This window comes from Ischnura elegans, chromosome 12 (genome assembly GCF_921293095.1).
Source record: "Ischnura elegans chromosome 12, ioIscEleg1.1, whole genome shotgun sequence".
Classification (NCBI taxonomy): Eukaryota; Metazoa; Arthropoda; class Insecta; order Odonata; family Coenagrionidae; genus Ischnura; species Ischnura elegans.
In genome coordinates, this window is record NC_060257.1 from 1,292,118 (window position 1) to 1,314,467 (window position 22,350).

General features: G+C 39.7%; 1 protein-coding gene across 1 annotated transcript in view; it reads left to right on the forward strand.

Annotated features, from left to right (window-relative positions):
* LOC124169085 (protein phosphatase PHLPP-like protein) overlaps positions 1-20,153 on the forward strand; it is a 204,865-nt gene extending 184,712 nt beyond the window's left edge. Inside the window, exons 19-21 of the mRNA XM_046547559.1 lie at positions 7,599-7,744; positions 13,743-13,926; positions 18,249-20,153. Of these exons, the coding sequence (XP_046403515.1) occupies positions 7,599-7,744; positions 13,743-13,926; positions 18,249-19,400 (1,482 nt within the window). The 3' untranslated portion in view covers positions 19,401-20,153. The remainder of the gene's footprint in view (positions 1-7,598; positions 7,745-13,742; positions 13,927-18,248) is intronic.
* The last annotated feature ends 2,197 nt before the right edge of the window (positions 20,154-22,350 follow it).

Sequence of the window (22,350 nt, forward strand, 5' to 3'; positions counted from 1 at the left end):
TACCCTGCTCAGTATCTCTTTCCCTTTAATATGTATCTGGCTGAGTGGTGCATGGGTATAGGAAGGGTCCAATGCTTGGGCCAGTGTGGGCACAGGGGAATCCTTTGAATTTCAATGTTTTGACACACATTGGAAAATCGATAAAACGACAAACACCCCATGGTACCCAAATAGATACCCCATGGTGCCAAACCCCGGCCGTGGCAAATTATCGTCTTCCTGGGGATGAAGCAATTTATGTCCATGAAACCTATTGTCAACACCTATGCAAGAGCTGGATCGGTTTGTTGGTGGAACTATGTACTTGTATCTAGGGAAATTATGAATAAATGCTGAAAAAAGAGGAACATTTTTATGGCAATTCACATCCTTACTTTCAATGTTTTAACTGTATACTGACTCAAAAACACACAAAAGTTATTGCAGTATTAATACACAACCAATACAGTGTTATAAGTGCGTTTACTTGACCATTCCATTATTTTATCAGTTCCTATCCCATGAAATTCTACCATGATTGAGGAATGAATGCCGTATCATGGTTAATCCTCAAATTTACCATTTCCTTCAGTTGTTGATCTTTTTGATTGACACAATCATGTTTCATGGAGGCCATTTGCAATAAGGTGTGACATTACCTTTGGCAGATTAAAAAAAATGGAGGAATAAGATCCTGCTGGGATGATGATTGCAACTGATGTGATTCAATGTGTTATCCACATTGAAATATAGTGCGGTGAGCAAGTAAAGAATAATGCTGAAATAGCTGTTGTTTCAAAATGTTCTTTTTGACATAATGTTCGACATTTGGAGTCGTTATAGTACTATAGTATGGGTATGCATACCCCTGAAATGATTTTAATAAAAATTAAGTATCTTATAAAGTAAACATATAATTAAGGCATCATTTACGGAATAATATCACAGACATAATTAGGCTGTTTTGATTTAATAATCCAAATCAAATCATAACAAACGGTGAAACACAACATTGTGCACAGTAGTACACTTTCAACCTCCCAGACAACAAAAGGAGAACAAATATTTGCAAATTTTAATGCGGGAATATTTTCCCTAAAATCAACTGTAATCACTTGGAATCACAGCAACTGAGCACCAGTGGTGGATATTCTCCTATGATTGAAAATTTGTGGGTGCCTTACCCTGAAAGGGCCATATCTTAACCATATTTTTTTTACATGCTAATCCTAGGTCAATTGACAGTGCTCCTGTCATCTCTCGTTTTTATAAGGGTCTCACAATAGGCCATACTTGTACTTAGGTGTACCCTTACTCTACTACTACTGGTACCACTGTACAGTGAAACCTTTCTTTTACACTTTTGACAGGGATGTTGGAAAAATTGTGAATCTTGGGAAAGTTTTAATTGATGGAAATCTTAATTTTCACTAAGTGTACTTTCTAACTTGGATAATGAATCATTAAAACAAGCACTCCTTACTACTCGCTATCTTTATTGTCTCACTCAGGTACAACGGCACTCCCGTTCGCAACAACGCCAACAACCGACAATCCACAATGGCTGCCAACCTTAGGACACTACATCCCTTTTCTCCTTTCAGAGACATTTTTACCCTTACGTAAACATAATGTCTTGAACAAAAACAATATAAATCCTTATACATGTTGCACCAATGCACTTAGAAACTAAAATAAAATTATTTAGTCAAGGTAAATTAAAAGTCTTTAACAAACTATGAATATGTTGAATAATGAATTAATAATGAACATGTTAAATAGTGATTAAATGTTAAATATTGAATACATATTCAGTGCTCTATGTCCATCTATCAGTGATATAAATCCTGTAAATAACTGGGTTCATTATATGTTCTCTCATTGACCTTCTCAACTCTCCTGTTTTCCCTTCATAATTGTTTCCAGCCTTCACAGGACTAGGTTGTAAACTCTTTCTTCCATGTACTATATCCTCCCTTGGTGTCAGGTCTTTGGAGTTCTCTTCTTTGTTCCCATTCTCTTGTTCCCTCTGAACATTTGGTTTAACACGAGAAGTGTTCCTTCTCTAAGTTTTCCCTTGATTATCCAAAATCAACACCGAATTTCCCTGACGTTCTATAACGGTCAGAGGATCTTGTTTAACAGGAGTGGATAGTTTGTTTTCTCTAGCTTGTTTCGTTAACATCTTATCACCTGGTTCCACAAGACTAGGCTTTGCATGACGATTTAAATCAGCATGCAATCCTTCCCTTTATCCTTCAGCATCATCTCCCTGTCCCTAATTTCCTCATCTAATATCAGGTTCTCCTGTGTAAATAACTGTAAATCTGGAATTTTTGACCAAATCTCACGTCCTAAAATCAACTCTGCGGTGGGCAACCTGTTACCAAGTGGGAAGTGGCTCAATATGAGGAAAGGTATATCAGAAGTTCCTCTATCCAACTTTTCTTTGATGCACCAGCAATCCTTAACCTTTTCATAATGTTACTGTTTTGGTGTTCTACCCGTCCATTTTACTGAGGCCAATATGGCATAGAAAAACGATGGATAATATTTAAATTAGGAGTGAGCCGATAATTAATTCCAATATAAATACTGGCCGATATTGTGACTATTGGCATATCGGTATCGGAGCACCGATATTCGATAATTTTTCCTTTACCATAACGTTATTTATGTATTTACCTCATCAAGGAAAATCAGGAAGCATTCATTCATACTCTGGTATCTGGGATTAAAATATTGGACCAGATCAAGTTATCGGTTCTAAATATCTGCAGTTACACTGTTCTGCAAAAAAATAGTTCAAAAAATGCCTGGCTACAATTTAGGGTGTTTCTGGCTAATTTTGGGTCGCTGAATCTGAAAATGACCTCCGTTTTTTTCTATCACCCTCAATTTTTACGCAACCCCTAAATTGGGGAAAACAACCCCTCATCTAAACTTATTGCTTCTCAAGGGACTTTTACTAACGTTATCTGCTTCTGATTGAATCTGATTAAAAAACTGACATTTTAAAGCTATCAGGGTCAAGAGAGAGACAAACTTAACTGGGGTTGAAAAGATTTAGGTTGTGAAAATTGAAAAAAAAAAAAAAAAACTTCAAAAAACATTAAAATAACCATTTTTCTTAATATTTAATGACATATGATATGGTAGCTAATGGATAAGTTTTTAAGGGATGAATACACTGTTCACCCCCCTATTTTGTAAGGGATTTATATAACATAAAATATAAGAGGGGAAGGGGTACAAAGAGCTGCCCTAAGAAGTGGTACAAAGAGCTGCCCTAAGAAGTGGTACAAAGAGCTGCCAAAAAAATCTGAACACAAATCAAATTTGTCAAAATATTATTGTAACAGTGTTTGGGGGCTCATGATTTGACTTCGTTGTCCTCCTTACTTATAAAGTAAGAGCTGAGACCTTTCCGTTAAATACATTGGAAAATGCTGGGAAATACATTGGGAAAAAATTTGGAAATACACTGTAAAAGTTACTCATCACATGTTTTGACATTCTTGGACACATTTTAATGTGTCTTGTCAGTTGCACTGGCTGGCGTTCATCTATGAAATAAACCATTGGTCTATTCAGTACGTCACACACTTTCCTGCGTGTCTGGTTATAATCTTCCAAAATCTGAAACAGTGTAAATCATTTCAGAATTGTTTTTTTTTAAACCCATAGTGTCAGTTTCGCAAAAATAGCAATTCGTTAAATGGCAAGTGGGTTCAACTCAAACCATTAGCACTCCGAAATTAAGGGAATGATTTCCCCAGTTTAGCCATTCACAAAGACTTCTATGACAACCACCGCTACAGAATTTAGGGGCCCACGATTTGTCTTGGTCACTAATTTTACACCCGAAATAAAGTTCATAAGATTTCCGCACAATTGCAGTCATCACTTTCCTTTGGTCTTCAAACACTAGATCTCCACAGGTATTACAAAATTGATTGGGATGATTTTTGTAGGATCGTTGAATGATCGTGAGAAAACACCTTATCGCTCACAAAATAACACACTAAATTGAACACACGCTAGAAATATAAAGAAAGATTTTAGAAGATTATAACCCGACATGCAGGAAAGAGTGTGACATACTGAATAGACCAATGGTTTATTTCATAGATGAACGCCAGCCAGTGCGACTGACAAGACACATTAAAATGTGTCCAAGAATGTCAAAACACGTGGTGAGTAACTTTAACAGTGTATTTCCAAATTTTTTCCCAATGTATTTCCCAACGTTTTCCAATGTATTTAACGGAAAGGTCTCAGCTCTTACTTCATAAGTAAGGAGGACAACGAAGTCAAATCATGAGCCCCCGAACGCTGTTACAATACTATTTTGACAAATTTGATTTGTGTTCAGATTTTTTTGGCAGCTCTTTGTACCACTTCTTAGGGCAGCTCTTTGTACCCCTTCCCCTCTTATATTTTATGTTATATAAATCCCTTACAAAATAGGGGGGTGAACAGTGTATTCATCCCTTAACCCCTCAACGCCGTCATGCGTACCCAGTACGCACCCTTTAAATTTCGTATGCCGCCGTCATGCGTACCCAGTACGCTTCCTGACCTACTGTTTATAATATTTTTTCTCCGCCAGATATTGCATGTTAAATTAAAACTAATTGCTCTATCTTTTGAAGAAATTTTTTGCCTTTCCAATAAAATATTCATAGCGGTTTTATGCCTTCAAGATTTTAAAAAAATGCTTTGATAAAATTCCGTTTTAAACTAGCGCCTTGACGGCTTCGGTCCAAAAACTCATCGCCTTCTTTCAGCTGTTCTATCATGAAAACTTCCGCCTATTCTGCTTGAGAGACGTCTAGAAGGGTCAGATACTTTAGCTTGAGATACGGTGATACGGTATCATCTAAGCTCAATGCCATCTCTCTGTCTTCCCCTTGTTTGTCGTCACCTCGAGCCCCAAGTGTGTTTGGTCCGCCTCGTTAGTCCTAAGCGTCCTAAGCGAAGGGGCCATGTGCTTTGCTATGCATTTATTTTTTATTTTTTTTCTGGACAGTAATCAACGAAGATAAGATTCCATCTAAACAGTCAGCGTGTACCAGGGCCCCTTCGAGATATTTTCTCGTCTCTTGAGGGAGCTTCTAAACCACGAGCTTCAGTCCACCCAGTCCACCAGAGTCATTCATGCTGTGTGGTGTTCGTTCAGGCAGTGTGCTGAAATTCTCATCGGGTGTACTTCCTGTGTGGTATTTTTTTATAATTGGGGATCCTACGAAATGGGAATAGTATTGAAAGGCAAGAAAGAGACTCGGAAGTCTGTTTGTGTGTTAGGCTATAGTAAAATCATTGGTGGGGTGAATTTCAAGGACCTATTATTGAATTCGTACGTAATGGAAAGAAAACGCCATTACAAGTGATGTATGAAGTTATTTAGGAGACTATTGAATGAGGCAGTCCTAAATTCATATGTTGTTCACAGGAAAAACACGTATAAAAATTTGACTTATCATTTCGCGTGCCATTGGGCGAGATAATATTTTTGAAATATCCAACGTCATACGAACTGTTTGGACTTGGCCGTCACTCATTACACAATTTAGTACCAAGACTCACAAAAATTGATTTCCTATAGACAATTCCTGCAGCTGGGAAGAAATCAAAGTCTCAAAGGAGGTGTGCAGTTTGTGCGTAACATGGGAAATGAAGAGTTTGCGTGTATTGTTGTGAAAAATGTGCAGTGGGATTATGTTTGGATTGCTTCAAATCATGTCAGAGCAGATTTTCTAAGGTAAATCATTTGAATATTTGGATATTGACGTTTGAAACATTAGCATGTGATCACCTATATGAAATGATACGGTAATAATGGAACCAAGTCAGAGAAGTGGGCGGAGTGGTAAATTTTCAAGTAGGCGAAACGGGTAATCCTATCGAAAGTATCCAATCTGTTATGAAATTTTCAACCCCAAATAACTAAATTACATCATGTAATTGTATTTTTTAAATGCATGGAATGTTAGAGATCTCGTAGCTTATTCGAAACCAAATAAAAATCCTTCAAAATTGAAAATTTATTCATTAGTTCATAAAAAGAGATACATAAAACAACAAATATTTTTTTCAATCGCTCGAAAAATTATTATATAGTAGCACATTATAATACGCAAGTTTACAAAAATTTTCAACGATACTGATCGTATATTACTTATGATAGATATAAATTATTGAATGATAGTATACCAAAACGGCGAAGATTTTTAAATCTCATCCGGCCGCTGAGATGGGATTTAATTAAATGCCTGCCGCGCTTGAGGGGTTAAAAACTTAGCCATTAGCTACCATATCATATGTCATAAAAAATGAAGAAAAATGGCTATTTTAATGTTTTTCAAAGATTTTTATTTTCACCCCCTAAGTCTCTTCAACCCCAGTTAAGTTTGTCTCTCTATTGACCCTGAAAAAAACGGAGGTCATTTTCGGATTCAGCAACCCAAAATTAGCCAGAAACACCCTAAATTGTAGCCGGGCATTTTTTGAACTATTTTTTTGCAGAACAGTGTTATCGGTACTAAATATCGGGTATCGGTTATCGAAAAAAAAAGATTATCGGCTCACCCCTAATTTAAATCTTTCAGAAACTTTTGAAATGCTGCCTCTTTTAATGATGGTCCACTCTCTGATAACACAGATTTTGGCAAACCATACCTTGCAAACAAAACTTTTAATTTAGACACTAGTTTTTCAGCAGTGGTGGACTTCATTATTTCCCCCTCTAAATAACGACTGCACAAATGTATCACTACCAACAAATGGTCACCTGATGGTAAGGGTCCAAGAAAATCCAAACGAATATCTTCCCATGGTCGACATGGCAATTCAGATCGTATGATTGGTTCTAGCGGGTCACCAACTTGCATTTATTGCTGGATCCAAACCACTTTTCAACATAGCATATTTTTCCACCAAACCTTGGTTCTTAAAATTTGCTTCATGCTAACAGCTCCCATTTGTTATTATTATTTGTCCTTCGTGAGCTAATACCATTGCATGCTCCTGGAGAGCTTTTGGTAATAATATTATTGACCCTTTAATTAACAATTGATTATTTTCACACAATTCATGTTTGATGAGCTCATAAAATCTCAACTTTTTAGGCCAATAGTCGCTTTGAAGACATTTTTTTATCAGTTTCAATTCACTTTCTTGTCTCTTGAATTTGTTGTGCAGTCATATTGATGACATTTGGAATTGATGCCTTAACCAAGCACATCACTACCTTTTTGTCACTATCCCCTCTAGACTTTGGCTCATCCCATATGTGTAATAACCTTGACAAGCAGTCTACGATATCACTTTTTCCCAGCCTATATTTCACTTTGTAATTATAAGCCTGTGATCGTGTAACCGCAAAACCCACCTTTATATCCTGGCACCAGGTTTTGACTTAGGTTTATTGACAACTTCCAAAGGTTGATGATCCGTTGTTAGATCAAACTCCCTACCAAACAGATAGAGGTGAAGCTCTACTCTATTACCATTTCCATTCCTTTGTACATCCAGAGTTCGGCCTTGGGGAATTGTTTCACTCCAATGTTATGTGGCCGTAGAGCGTTCATTAATTGTGACGGGTGTTCTTCACGCAGGAGGAGAGTAGCAGAGAGACGATGGAGGAGGAGTGCAATGCAATTGGATTGAGTTCATCGTTCCCACAAGTGGTGCCTGATCCACATATCGTGGAGATCGACTTGAGTGCCGAGAAAGATGCGTGCATCATCATCGCCAACAAAACGTGAGTTTGGGGCTTTTGATAGCAGTCCATATTGGGGCTCCAAACAAAACTAGAAATGTTATCATTCCATGATGTATTATTGCAATGAGATTTTATAGTGTTAATTTTATGCCTTTATGTGCCTCAGAAAGTAAGTATGCACGTCTGTAAATCCACCGTTTGGAGCTGGCAAGGAGCACGTTCAGTCTGAGGGAGGCTTCATTCTCAGTTGGCTTTGAGAACAGATTGGCAGGGGGTCGAATTAGAGCATGGTTCAATGCATGCATTGTCTGAGAATTGAGTGGAGGCGATGAGACAAAGGAACCGACAGTTTCTACTGATGAAGGACAACATACCCAATATGTTACCAGCTGGGATCTCTCATTTTCTCTGGCCCATTGTGGTCACCCCAAATTTTAAACATATTACCCACAGGCAAGCATGGCCACAACTATTATACAGCATATAATCTTCTTGAGAACCACTGTAAACTCTTTGTTAAAACTTTCGCGGGTGCTCGTCATTATGATTAAAAACTTTTAGTAAAATCAACGGTCTCCTGAACGATGATACTTACTCCGAAGAAAAACTGGATCCCACCTCCAGGATTCAAAAAGGAATCAAACACATTATCAACCAGTCTTCGATCCCTCCAGAAGAAAGAAAGTGGATCATCGAGTCGGCGCCCAAACCACCTAGATTATATGGTCTACCCAAGATCCATAAGCAAGGTGTCCCTCTACGACCAATAGTGAGTGCAATAGACTCTCCTTCTCATAAACTTGCAAAATACTTGGCCCAGCAACTCTTACCGTTCTCCGGTCAGACGTCTACGCATGAAAAGAACTCCGCTCACTTCATTGAGATTATAAAAAAGGCCAAAATAAGCAAGGATGATATTTTAGTGAGTTTTGATGTAGTATCTCTCTTCACAAACATCCCAATTGGTGAAGCCGTACAGGTTATCAAGACATTCACCAGTGACGGCCTCCCAGAAAACATCCCAAAGATGGTGGAATTTTTCCTGAGAAACTCCTACTTCACTTGGAACGGAAAATTCTACAGGCAAACAAACGGTGCTGCAATGGGGTCCCCACTCTCCCCGGTAATCGCCAATCTTTTCATTGAAGATTTTGAATGGAAAGCCCTGCAGTCCTTCAACAAAAAGCCACAACTCTTTGTGAGGTATGTGGATGACACATTTGTGATATGGCCCCACGGAAAAGATGAACTCCAGAAGTTCTTGCACCACCTGAACGTACAAAATGCTGCCATAACATTTACCATGGAGATGGAAACGGACAACCGCCCACCTTTTCTAGACGTACTGGTCGAGAAGAAAGGAGATGGGACACTCCGTTTTTCGTAAAAATACCCACACGGACCGATATCTCCATGCAGACTCCCATCACCACCCACCACAGAAATTCGGAGTAATTAAAACATTATTCCACCGAGCATGCTCCCTCTCAGATGCTGCCTCCATCGGAAAAGAAAAACGGCATTTAACCTTTTCCCTACCGTACACGTATATATACGTGTGGACGTTTCCTGACCCGGGAGACCACGGGCGTATATATACGTGTGAGATTTTCCCGGTCAAGAAAACGAAACCCGTATATATACGTTTTCTAGCTCTCCCCCTTTCAGGACGGTCGTGGGTTTAGGTCGCCTTTGTCTCGGGACCCAACGCTTCGGGGTTTAGGATTAACCCTCCGAATCCGGGAGCAGGTACCCGGACCCTTCGTCTTTTATAACCCCTCTCAGCGGTAAGGGACAGCGGTCATACAATTGTTTATAGAGTCAATTTTAGAAATAAATATTTGTTCATTTATCAAGAAATATAAACTAAGAATTGAATTGTTTGTCTTTTGAGCAGCGTTTACAATTTTTAAACGAAATTCTACGACAAATATTAACTTATATCTCGAGTTATGTATAAACATCAACGTGGAAATTGTTGCTGCGTTAAATGCTTTGATAATGGCCTTAGAACTTCGTTTAAAATTTGACAATGCTCAGATAAAAATGAGGAATTATATTCAATGTCTGTAATTTACGTGCAAGCAACAATTATCCATTTGCTGAATACATATAAGCAATACATAAGTTGACCGCGAACCAATGCCGCAGGTATGGTCGTAAACCCGGAAAGGAGGGAGCACAACTACTCTCGGAGTCCGAGATAATACGGAGTCCCACCGTGGAGGGGTCGAAAAAGGTTCAGCGAGACCCTTCTTAACGAATGCCCTCCAAAAATGCTCCGTACCACGAGAAAGAAGAGTCTCTTGGGGCTCGGTACAGCAGTCAAGCTAAGACGAAAACTCCGCGGTCTCGAAAGGGTTAATGGAAACTTTCCAGATGAGCGGCTTCCGGCGAGAAAACATCTTGAAGATTTTCCACAAAATGGAACGTAAGCAGTCACGGATGGCCCCGAAAAGGACCAATGAAGAGAGCCCTACTACAGAAAAGGCGAGGGCACACGCTATCCTACCTTACGTCGCCGGTACCACAGAAAAGATCGCGAGAGCCCTCCGGAAACGCAACATCATGACCAGATTCAAATGCGTCACCAAGATGTCGAATATCCTCGTCAACACGAAAGACCACCACCCTAAAGACATCTGTGGAGGAGTATATCAAATTAAATGCTGCTGCGGTGAGTCCTACATCGGCCAAACATCACGAGCACTGAAATGCCGAGTCCAAGAGCACAGAAGGGCAGTAAAAAATAGACATTTCACCCAGTCAGCGGTGGCGGAACACCAATGGAGTGGATCGACACACAATATTGATTTTGACAACGCCTCTCTTCTGAACAAAGGAGGCCGCTACTACCCGAGAATAATCAGGGAGGCAATTGAAATCGCCAAAACGACAAAGAACTTCAACCATGAAGACGGCTACAATCTCGCCAGCGCGTGGAAAAGAGTCTCCAAAGATCCTGACCAATCAGGGCACACATCCACAAAAAAGGCACCAAACGAGGTGTATTTAAGATGAACAAATTTCTGCATCAACACTTCAGTGGACCTGAGGAAGCCAACTGGAACGTTGGCAAAATATCGTCCTACAAAATGGATAAACGCGGAAGAATACCCGGAAAAATCAGCAGAATTCATGATTAAAAACTTTTGGGCTATGTTGCCATGTCAATGCTTTGGGTGGCCCCAGCGTTTCCCGACCGATGCTGGTTGCTTTTTCAAGGGATTATGGAGAGATGGGAATTTAACATCTTTTATATAGGTATCTGTGTCAGGAGGTGGAGGGAGGGGAGCCGGAGGTTGGGGGAGTGGCTCCTATCTCCTCCAAAGGCTCCTATCTGTATTCGAAAACCTAGCTACTTGTTGTGCACAATCTTTAGTTATTTTTTTGGCAGCAAAGGGAAATAAAACCGTTTCAATCCTTGATTTGCGTAAATTCATGTAACTATGATATTTTAATTTTCTTTTATTTATTGTTCAATGATTATTGTATTACCCACACCGGAAAATCGTCACGTATCCCAAGAATTGTTTTCCGTCGTCCAAGATTCAGAGCTCTTAGAGACATTATTTTCAATATCGACTCATCAGGTTTACGAAAAACTTTAATTTTTCTGGCCTGACGGCACTGTCACTTGACCTAGCCCCTTTGCCGTGTGTCCAGCATTAGTGCCGCTTGACCCCGTCCGGGTTTGGGGCGGGTTGACTGCGCGCTGCGTCCTGGGGAAAAATCCTGTCTCTTTTCAGAGAGCGGAGGAATTGGGTGGACTGTAAAATTCTACTTTAAATCCTACCCTTGGAATCCGCACGTAGGTCGAAGAAGAAGCATTACTGCAAGTTCTTGGAAGATACAAATCAGGATACGGTTGGCGGTTGAGTCCCTGCCTTTCGAACGGCAATTAGCGTTACTTCTGAAAATTTTGTCCTTTTGTATGAATTTCTAATGCTCTCCAGCTCTCTATACCTCCAATGCAACTAGAGAAGATTCTACCATAATGCGCTTTCGTTTGAAGATTTTTTCGCATGCATATCAGTAGCGAGTTGAGGAAGAAAGTAAGAAGTCGAGAAATATATCAAGAGAAGACGATCGTCGCGAATCAAATAGCTGTAGGGAATATTGAAGATCAGTCTGGAAGTGAATCGTAAACATTAGTTCAAGGACATTCTGACCAATCCATCAACATCTGCGTGTGATGCAAGCGACGAAGTCCAAGATAGTGAATCCGATGGCGACTTTGGCGTGATAGCAAATGCACAGCTCTATCCAACAAAATGCAGCTGTCCTTTTATGAGGTAAATTCCAAATAAACCAGACAAATTTGGAATCAAGTACTGGGTTTTGTGTAATGTGAATACAGATGTGAAATGAAAATACAGCCTAAATGAATTTCCATATAGTGGTTAAGATGATGATTGGCCATCAAATCAAGCGTTGGGGAAATAAATAGGTAGTTACTAAAGTGACCGTAGCATACAAGACTTCAGGAATAAGTGCAACTTGTAACAATTACTTTCCATCCATCCTGCTGGTAGGAAGTCATAAAAAAATGGAAAACTTCTATTGCATGGACGATCTGAAAAAACAGGCGTGACGCACAAATATCCATGACCCCTAAAATAGCCATGTAATCCATTCAACGCGAGTGTTCAAAAATACCTTAGGCCATACTCTTGCGTAGAATCAGGCAAACTAGAACAACAATGTACTTTCACTCAGCAGCATGATCTCAGACGACACTATCCGAAACGAATAAAAGAATACCAGATACCATCCTATTTCATAATAAAAACAAAGCGGGAGTAGGTATGATGGATAGCATGTATCAATTTATTTACACATCTCCAAATCCAACAGCCATATCTCCACGGGCACAAAAAAGAAAAAGGTGCCAAATACCATCAAATTGAATCATTGCACCAATTTCTTTTCCATTTTCCAAATTCCTTTTCATGTGCAAATGGCTGGTGTCCTAACACCCCCTGCCACTCGCTTTCAAGCGGCTTGCGGATTAGTGTGTAGATTTAGATGTAGATGAATAAATCGTCCAATGAACGCATTCAGCGCAAAAAAATATTTTGCGGAAACAGCACTGAAAAAATACTGTCTGTGTGAGATTTACAACAAAGTAATAAGTTTTGAAAATTTTAATGCAAATTTTGTAAACCCAGTACCCCTATTGTTTAAACATGTAACACAACTTTTGTATTGAGTGTATGTATTTTCATTATTTGATTTGCAATCGACTACTACATACGGTTTAATTCATGATTCTTTAAAATAATTATTATTAACTTTTGACGATGGAAATAATATTTAATAATATGAAATAGTGTTTTTAATGAACTGATTCAACAATTAATACGATTAAACTGAATATTGGTTGAAAATTAGGCGTTTTATTCCAAAATACATTTTAGGGGTCAAATGACCCCTAGCCGTCCTTCTAGGTAGCACGAAACTCCCGTCCTCTTAGTGTTAAGCCACATCCATTCAGCCGCAGAGATACATTGAACTTGGTACTGAATCATTAGAGATGTTCCGGCATTTCTACTCTGTGAAGTGCTACACTCCATTTCAAGCTCTTCACTGTCTTTTCTATGGTACACTTTTACAGTGATCCTTCCTCAAGCCCATACTTTCTTATTCATTGATGCCTACTTTACTAAATCTGTTCTCTTCCTGATATCCATCCTGCTGTCTTATAATGTCCTATAATGTGCTCCTCAATCAGTTAAACTGTTCCACCACTGAAATATGTTTTCAATCATCTGCTTCCGCTCATATTCCTATACTAAACCATGCAACCTGGGTCTCTTGTGATCCTTCTTGCAACAGTATTCCTCTCACTGATTACTTAGCAGATCTACCTGTGCATACAAGCCTTTTGCCTACTGGTTGATGAATGCCTAATCATCTACAAGCCTTGCTGATTTAATCCCTTGCTATAACTGTTAATTATTTTTATCAACAGAAATTTAATGATTTACTGGCAATGGAATTCTTCCTAAAATCCAGTATGCGATCTGTTTTATAGTTTTTGGTCATCTGTTCAGCAAACAGAAGCAGCTTGTGAAATCTTAAGGATGCTGAAGCCAAGTTTGGATGGAGAGCATGGAATCGACGAAATGATTGCAGCCAAAAGGCTTCAGGATTTGGCACAAAGCTATGGCAATGCTGGGAATCTCAGCATAGCTGTAGTGCACCTCTTTGCTCCCCAGGTAAGTACATAGTCAGTAACTTAGAGGGGCTAATTTTTAGGTGATAGACTACTATTATTTCATTCAAAGTGGTTAGTTACAGTGGCGGCTGGTGGTAATTTATCTAGGGTGTGCATTAGAGCAGATATAGGATGATTTAATTATATTATGTTAATCCTAATCCATGAGCGTCATATTTCGTCGTAATAGAATACATAGCAAGCAAAAAATATCACTGGTACACTCTACCCTTAAAATTGCATGAACAGAAATAATAATAGCATGTATGAAAATAATTTTTCTCAACACACCTTTACAAGTGACGGTAGTTGAAATTCATTCTCTTTTCCTTACACCCTATGAGGAAGTAGTGTAGAAAACGGCTATACAGATGGCTCTGTAGACGGACTAGGATCCTGGGCGCAGGTAGTGTAGGTGGCGGCTACACCACTACACTACCTGCGAATCACTCACCAAAATTATGCGCGTTCGCACTCGCATGGTTTTGAGTCTGCTCCCATCGCCCCTTTGAACAGCCCCCCCCCCCCGCTTACCTCGGCCCGCCAGAGCACCCTCAAGCGATCGCACAGCCAGAAAATGCGCCCGGCATGATGATGCCACGGGATTGCACACTTGTAGAGCAGAGAAATCGAAAAGGAGATAGCTGTAGCATTCGGAGCTTCATGTTTCTTGCATATGCAAACAGTACTTTTATCCTTCGCGTTGCAAAGGAATAGTTTTCTTTTATAATTTATTCATCTTTGGGTGTGCACTTGCTAACATGCCTGTACGCATGCGCCGCCACTGGTTAGTTATAAAAGACACTGAGAGGTGACACTCTTGTCTGACATGAGCTTGTAAGGTCACCAGGGGTATATTATGTCTAGTACAGTACTCAAATTTGCAATGATCACTGTGATGACTGTGCCCTTAACATATGCACATATTTATGGTTCATGAAGTTAGTTGGAAAAGCCTTTCTTTGGATTACTGCCGCTGTGAGAATGATGTGCCGCTATACTTTGCAAATTTATATCTGGACTGCAGTGCATGCATATAATAATACATAATGAATAACACGTCATTTTCAAGGAAATTTTACTCTCAATTCTGATTTATTTTTTAATGAAAAATTCAAAAATGTAGACACGCGAGAGCAATAAATGACTCCGCCCAACATAATATGTATTAGCTGTTTTGTCAACTTCATCAACTTTGTAACTCAACCTAGGGAAAACTACTACGTCTACGTTCATCTTCCACATTAAGTTGCAAAAATTATTGTAGATTAATAAAATAGCTTTTTCAAATTTAAAAAAAGGCATATTTTGTTGTAAACAAACGAAAATGTTTAAATGCTATACGCGCAGTCCCACAGTTTACCCTGAAAGAAAAAATAAAATTGATAGAAACACTTCTTAATTTATTTGTAATTTTTCTAGGCCGAAAGGGTCTCGTAAAAACGAATTTTTTAACACGCTTATTATAGGGTCATTTGACGGTACATCGGCTATCTCTCGTAATAGCGGGGGTGTCGCAATAGCCCGTACTCGCTTTAACGAGGTTCCACTGTACTTAGGATCCAAATTTGTTGAAGAAATGGGATCTGAAACTGAAATTTTATATCACTGCTTTCGTGAATGCCAGGTCCCAGAAGAGGGAGTAAGTAGTTTATTCCTTTATGTCCAAGAAAGAATTTTGATCCTCTCTTTACATATGCTGTTGCACTGAGATGCTTGTCCTCATAGGTGGATCTTTGGGGCAGGGATGGGTCTGGGATGTGCCCCATCCCAGACCCTTAAAAAATATGCAAGTTTTTTTAATAAGGTCCAATTATCATAGCATTCGTTTTTTATTACGAGGTATCCTTGTGCCCCCCAGAACAAAATCCTGGATCCACCCCTGCTTGTCCTGATCATGAAAAATTTTGTTTACAAGCTCCCATAAGAGTAATGCAATAGAATTTCAGCCGTGGAAAATTTTTAGGCAAAACATGACAGGCACATAGCGAGAATCTTCCCTAGAGATTGAACTGCAATCGGGGTAATCTCGGTGGCGTAGGATAACAACGACGTCGTAGATTTCACAGAACCAAACTTCACCCCCCAATAGCCCATGCCTCTAACAAGGTAATGTTATTTTCCTTTCGGAGACCATAACTGATTGTCATATAAGGAAAATATCAATTGATTACGTGAATTAATTGACTTAATTGAAAGCTTACATTACATGGGATTAATGGAAACGAGTTTCAACTTTATCCTATCTCACTGACTGACCTTTTCTGGTCCAACAGCTTCAATTCTCCCAGTTTCTGGAGACCAAATGATAGGTGAGTCACCTGCTGAGACCAAAGATATCTCGGTAGCTTTCAGTATGACGCGCACAAGGTTCAAAAAAGAATGAGACCTAACGCGACGCATATCAGACAGCATTTAACTTTTAAAAACTCTAAATGATTGACACAAAGCTTTATAGTTGCAAAAAGGCTACTTATATTCAACACAGTGCAAACAGCACAATTTTGGAAGAAACAAGTGCAGCTTAAGCACATTCAAACAAGATGAAATGGACTGGAAACTTCAGGCAACGCAACCTGCATATATCACCTTGCTTCGTCTTTGCCCCTTCACTTTAAAGGCAATTACGTCACATGCTAGATCATATGAGTTTGTCTCTTGCTCCTTCGCATGTAGCCTCGTTGTTTGAAAGACAGAGGGCTCGCGCTCTTCACTTGTAAGCATTTTCGATTTCTTCTATCTGCCATTTAGCCCAACAATGTACACACTCGTTTGATTTTTTTTAAACCGCAGGTTTTAGTAGCATTATAATTTTCAGTTGCAATAATCCTAATAACAGCGTCTGTAGATGATTTTTGAAAAACCAAGCCCTCAGAATAGTGGAAATTACTCGGCCAGACAGATGTTGACTATTAACCCGGTATTGTCTTTCAAAACTACGTGTTTGATATACGATTACTGTTTGCAGCATAAATCCTGTGGCATGCTCACTCGTAGAAGTAACTTTAGCATGCATTCACGAGCAAAAAACACCGCGCGATCATCTTCATGTTTGCCTCTGAGGTACCGACACGATGGCAAGTTGCTCACGGGTAAGAAACGCAAACAGGAACATGAAAAAAAATGTGTCACTAAGGCAGAAGCTCCCCTGCCTGCCGCTTGTTTTGTCCTACGGTTTCAGATGACTGACTCACGTTGAAAACCAAGGCCACTCAGTTCCCCTTGGACTTGTGACCAGTGAAGGGGATGGGGGAAGATAAGAAATTTGTGTAAGAGACACACCCCATTTCAGTTGCCATTTCAGGGAAAAAAGGTGCGTCTCTTACTCGCTTTCATACGGTACATTCCTGATTCCAACTGTACATAATTGGTCCTCTTTGTATCTTGTATTAGAGTTTATTATTGGCAAAGTTTAACCAACTAAGCAAACACTTTTAGCTCACCAAATTATTGATATCAAAGCCACATAGTCGGATGATGCATTGTTTATATTTGCCAAATTCAAACTTGATGAACAAATTTGTAAATGCTAGAATTGGAATTGTACAGTATCCTTTACCATTGTACTCATTTTAAGCTCCTACATCAGTACACATCTTCTACATCTCTCATACATCATTTTTAGTGATACACACATATTTAAATGGGCAAAATGAGATCTTTAAGGATCCAGAAGGAGAAGCGAGTTATAACTGCTGTCCCAACAGAGTTCTCTGTTGCAAGGAGGCTGACACTATTCTCAGAATTGAAAACATAAAAATTTATAATGCTAATCTTTTCAAATCTCTACTTATTTCAATATCTCATGGCTGCTTGTTATTGTCTCTGTGAGTACGTAAGGAGCAAATAGCAGTGATCGAAATTTTTTAAAGTTAAGTATTAATATTTGTCTACTTCCTCCCATGCCTTCTGATTATTATATTTTTAGACCATTATTAGAGACCAGTTTCATTTTTATATTACATATTTCAAGCATTGAAGCTGAAGATTTGAATCACTTTTCCATGGCTTAGTGTGAAAATGAATTTTTTCTCAATTAGACCCAGCTCTCATTATGAGTGGACAAATCCGAGTGTTAAGAATATTTAACCTTGTCTGTTATTCAAAACTTCTAACTTGCAACTTGAGCTTAAATTCTATTTACTGAGAAATATTCATGAATTTTGGCAAAATCCATAGCATATACATATTTCTAAGTGCATTCTGCTCTGATTCTTCTGCTGATGTACACGAGGCTCATCTTCTAAGAATGGCTTCATTAGTCTCTGGATGCCATCAGCTACCAAGCATTGGGGTTCTCACATTATTTCCTTGACTTCACAGGGTAGTAGAAGCAGTGACAAAGAGTTGCCTCACGATGCTTTGAGGAAGTCGCTCCAAATGATCCAGCGAAATGGCACGACAGACCTCCTCATGAAGGAATTGAAGCAAGAGTTGCGCGCACACCATTCATGCCACTGCTGCTGCCACTGTGCGTGGGCGCAAGACAAGGACAAGTGCCTGCCGCACCTCTGCCACCGTCGATGGTGTGCCGTCGAAGGAAGAGCTCTGGAGAATGGCATCAAGTCATCTTCTGTCAGCGACCATCTCAAAGAGCACTGTGGATCCAGAGGGGATAGCGTGGAGAATAGCATCAATGAGACAGCGAGCGGGAGGGAGGCACAATTTCAAGAGTGTTGCGAGGACAAAGGCGTTGTGGATGAGACTCCGAGTAAGCACTTACCCGAGCGCTCCTCACCAAGTGGCCAGAGCGATGACGTGCTGATTGGGCTGGTCAAGGACAAGAGTGGTGCGGAGGTGACGCAAGACAATTCGGACAGTGCCTTCGGCATGGCCAAGGAAAAATCGTGGGGGGAGAGGTCCAAATTGCGCAGGATCCCGGGAGCATGGGATGTGTGCGTGGGTGGGGAATCAGTGCTGATGCGTGAGAAGGGTCTGCACAAGGTGAGCGCCATGCCTGCGCTCGTGACATCATCAGCTGATGAGGGTGGGGAGGAGCGGTTCAAGTGTTGGGAGTACATGCTGGAGCAGAACACGCAGCTGCTCTTCGACAAGGAGCTCGACACCATATCTCGGGGTGTGGTGCGTGGACGAGGGCCGTGGGCCAGCGAGGGCCCCCCGCAATACAGGCCCCCGCCGCCTGCGCCCTTCCTCTCACGCAGGTTCTCGAGTGTGCGTGGCAAGGGGCCCTCGGTTGTCGGGGCCCCCAAGTGGGGTGGCAGCGGGAGGGGCCGGGCCCCCCCGGAAATAGCCCCCATTCAAGGAGGCCCCAATGCAGCGTACTTTGGCAGCCTCCAGCGCCTGCTTCCAGGGCACGTGGGATTTGACTTTGAGGCCGTGAGGGAGACGGGCAGCTCGGAGTTGCAAGGGGACAATGAGGGCTCATGGACAGAGAAGGACGGAGGGGAGAGTGTGGCTGGAGAGGCGGAGAACCGCATGCAGGCGTACTGGGGAGTGGCTACGACTGAGTTGTAGGAGGAAGTGCAAGTGCAAGTGGAAGCGGTGGAGATGTAGGCACTCACTCAGTTGTCACTGACAATCGTGCAGATTTCTTTTTCTCTTCTTTTGCAAGCCAGTGCTCAGCAACAATCATGCATTGCACTATTATAGTGATAAACAAAATATATAATGATAAATTGTGGACAATACAATATCTTCATTTATCAGTATCATAAGTTATGTTCTGTGACATTTCTCCTAAGAAAGGTGACTTCACATGTGTTGTACTACCACATATTAATAAAACCGGGAGCTTTTTGAACCAAAAGTCTGGTAATGATAAATTCAAGTATGACAAAAATTATCATATGTTACAGGAAATGATGTTGTATGCAATTTTTCACCATATGAATCTAAAGAGGACATTTGATAATTGATTTGGATATGAAGAAATGTCTGATTATCTTTCATCAAGAATATAATTTTTCCATTGTAAATATTCACACAATGATCAAATTTTAGTATTATATAGTCATATTTATTACTACAAACCAAACTTGAATTGAAATGAACCAAAGTTTAATTATAAAATTTACATTATTTCTCTTTGGAAATGTATAAATTGTATAAAATGTTAAATAAATTTAAAAATATTTAATTATTAAAATTAATATTCATGCAGTGTTAAAAGTAAAATCCATTACAATATCATGTGGCTGACAATTGTAAAGACCATGGAAAATAAGAGCATAAAAATTTTACGTGATTAAAACATATCACATTATTCAATTAACAGTTTATACATTTGAGGGGGAAGGTGCAGTAGAGTCAAATAAACCACCTCAATAAAACAATAACAATGTATTTTCGTTAGATCGATCAATACAGAATAACGCCGGTTGGCGTGGTCACGGTAGCGTGCGCACAGATCACCAGATTCGGTCGGACTCTCCGGAAAAAGTAATGGCGGCGCCCAGTCAGCGGCGTGGTCAGCCCCCTCCAACTCCCGGCCGCTAGGTGGCCCAAAAGCTTCCGTGCGAGGGAATCGCCGATAGATGGTACTAGTGGGTGTTTGCGCGTCCAGCATTACGAAATTGCATTGAACCAAATACAATACTTGATCGCTGGAACAACGAATTTAAAATGCCTTTAACTGAATTGAACACTAAGAAGCAATTTAATAGCCTTTTAATTTCATTGACAGCCAGTTAGAAAGTCCATGCACAAAAAACATTGTCTTTAGAAGAAATTGAAAATGAGATGTTGTCGTCTGCTAGCAGTCGTATTTTATTAGCTCTACTTCGTAAAAAAGAAGTTATTTGCGTCCTGATCATCATATATTTATCGCTAACGGCATACTGCCTGACATATAATTATCAAGGTATCGGTCCCCCAAAAAAAATTGGCGATACAGGCAATCGAGTCGGCGTTTCCTCCTCCAAGGAACTCCAGCGAAATTATGCTGAATGGGGAAATAAGTTTTGGCTGCAGATATCTCCTTTAAACTCTCATTAGGTCACCTTAAACAGGCAATCCTAAACTGGTAGCTACGATGATACGGTTATCTCCGATTCAGAAATTACAAGATCCGCAATGAGAAAAACTGGCCCAAAATTAATTACTGAAAGCTTCACATAACGACTCATATTAAGATTAGATTAAGACTTAATGGTTATTCTGAAATGAAAAATGTACGTTTGAGAACCCTAATTAAGACTTTAGGCACAACAAAAACACCTTGCTAAATTCTTAACCCAAGAAAGTCACAGAAATACACATCACAAGATCAACCGAAACAGCAACCAATGTAAAGGAAAAGGGGACGTCTGGGAACGGTAGTTGAAGGAAGTGATTGTTGTTAAATTTAAAATGCATTTATTCATGAAAGCACAAGCACTATCATTAACACTGTACAGGCGAGCTTAAAGGATAAGGGCAAAGGTTGGAAGTGTGAAAAATGTAAATAAATCTCGAAGTTCATGAAGATTTGAGGGTTTTCCACGGTTGTGGCAGTATCACTTCCACCAAAAGATCTGGAGATGAATGACCGCCTAGAAATAGAAATTTTTCAAAATTAGGCAAAATTTAAAAAAATATATTTAGAAAATGAGTTGCAATCCTAGGTCGTATCAGTTATAAATGTGGAATGACAGTACTTTTACCACGAAAAATCTCCACAGTTAGCTAATAATGGCGTTACACGAGGTTATGTCACACCAAAAATGTGAGGCTTTGAGGCACGAGAAAAATATCATAATGAAAGGGTGGGGCCAAATTTTCGATTGCAAATATCAAGAGCTAAATTCATCCTTTCAATTCTTAATATTACCACCATTTACTCTATTCTCATGACTTCCTTTTTTATTACAGATAGTAACCCCTGCCCCTTTTCAGCAAAAAATATCCTGACCACATTACTGTTGTTGCACTTTGTTTACAACTACAACAATTTCTAAACTGCAATGGCAGCAAATCCACAAAGTAAAAAAATATGAAATTAATTATATTTCAACATCCGTAGGCGGATCACCGTTAGTCCGTGTATATTATTGTACGCTAAACAACATCAATACTTGCATAAAATGAGCATGGATGCAAGCATAACTATCGCTAGGGCGCCATAAATATTATCCCACCAGATAACAGAAGCTACCATTATAATTTCACTGTCATTAAGTCCTAAAACTAGAGTAGGATGCACATTAACACTTTCACCATGATCATAAAAACATAAATTCTCTGCACAACTGTATCTAATAGGAATGAAACAATACAAGTTTTCAATTCGTGGTGGAGCGATATTTTTCCTCCTCTTTCTGTACTGACACAAAATTCTTCACTAAATATCTAAAGCCATCAATTAATTACACAGCGAGCTACGAAACCACCGAGGTTATGCAATTGTAATTAAGTACAATAACACAATTAGTAAAAACTGATGGAACTATGCCTCCACGGCAACATGGCATGATATTATTTCGGTATT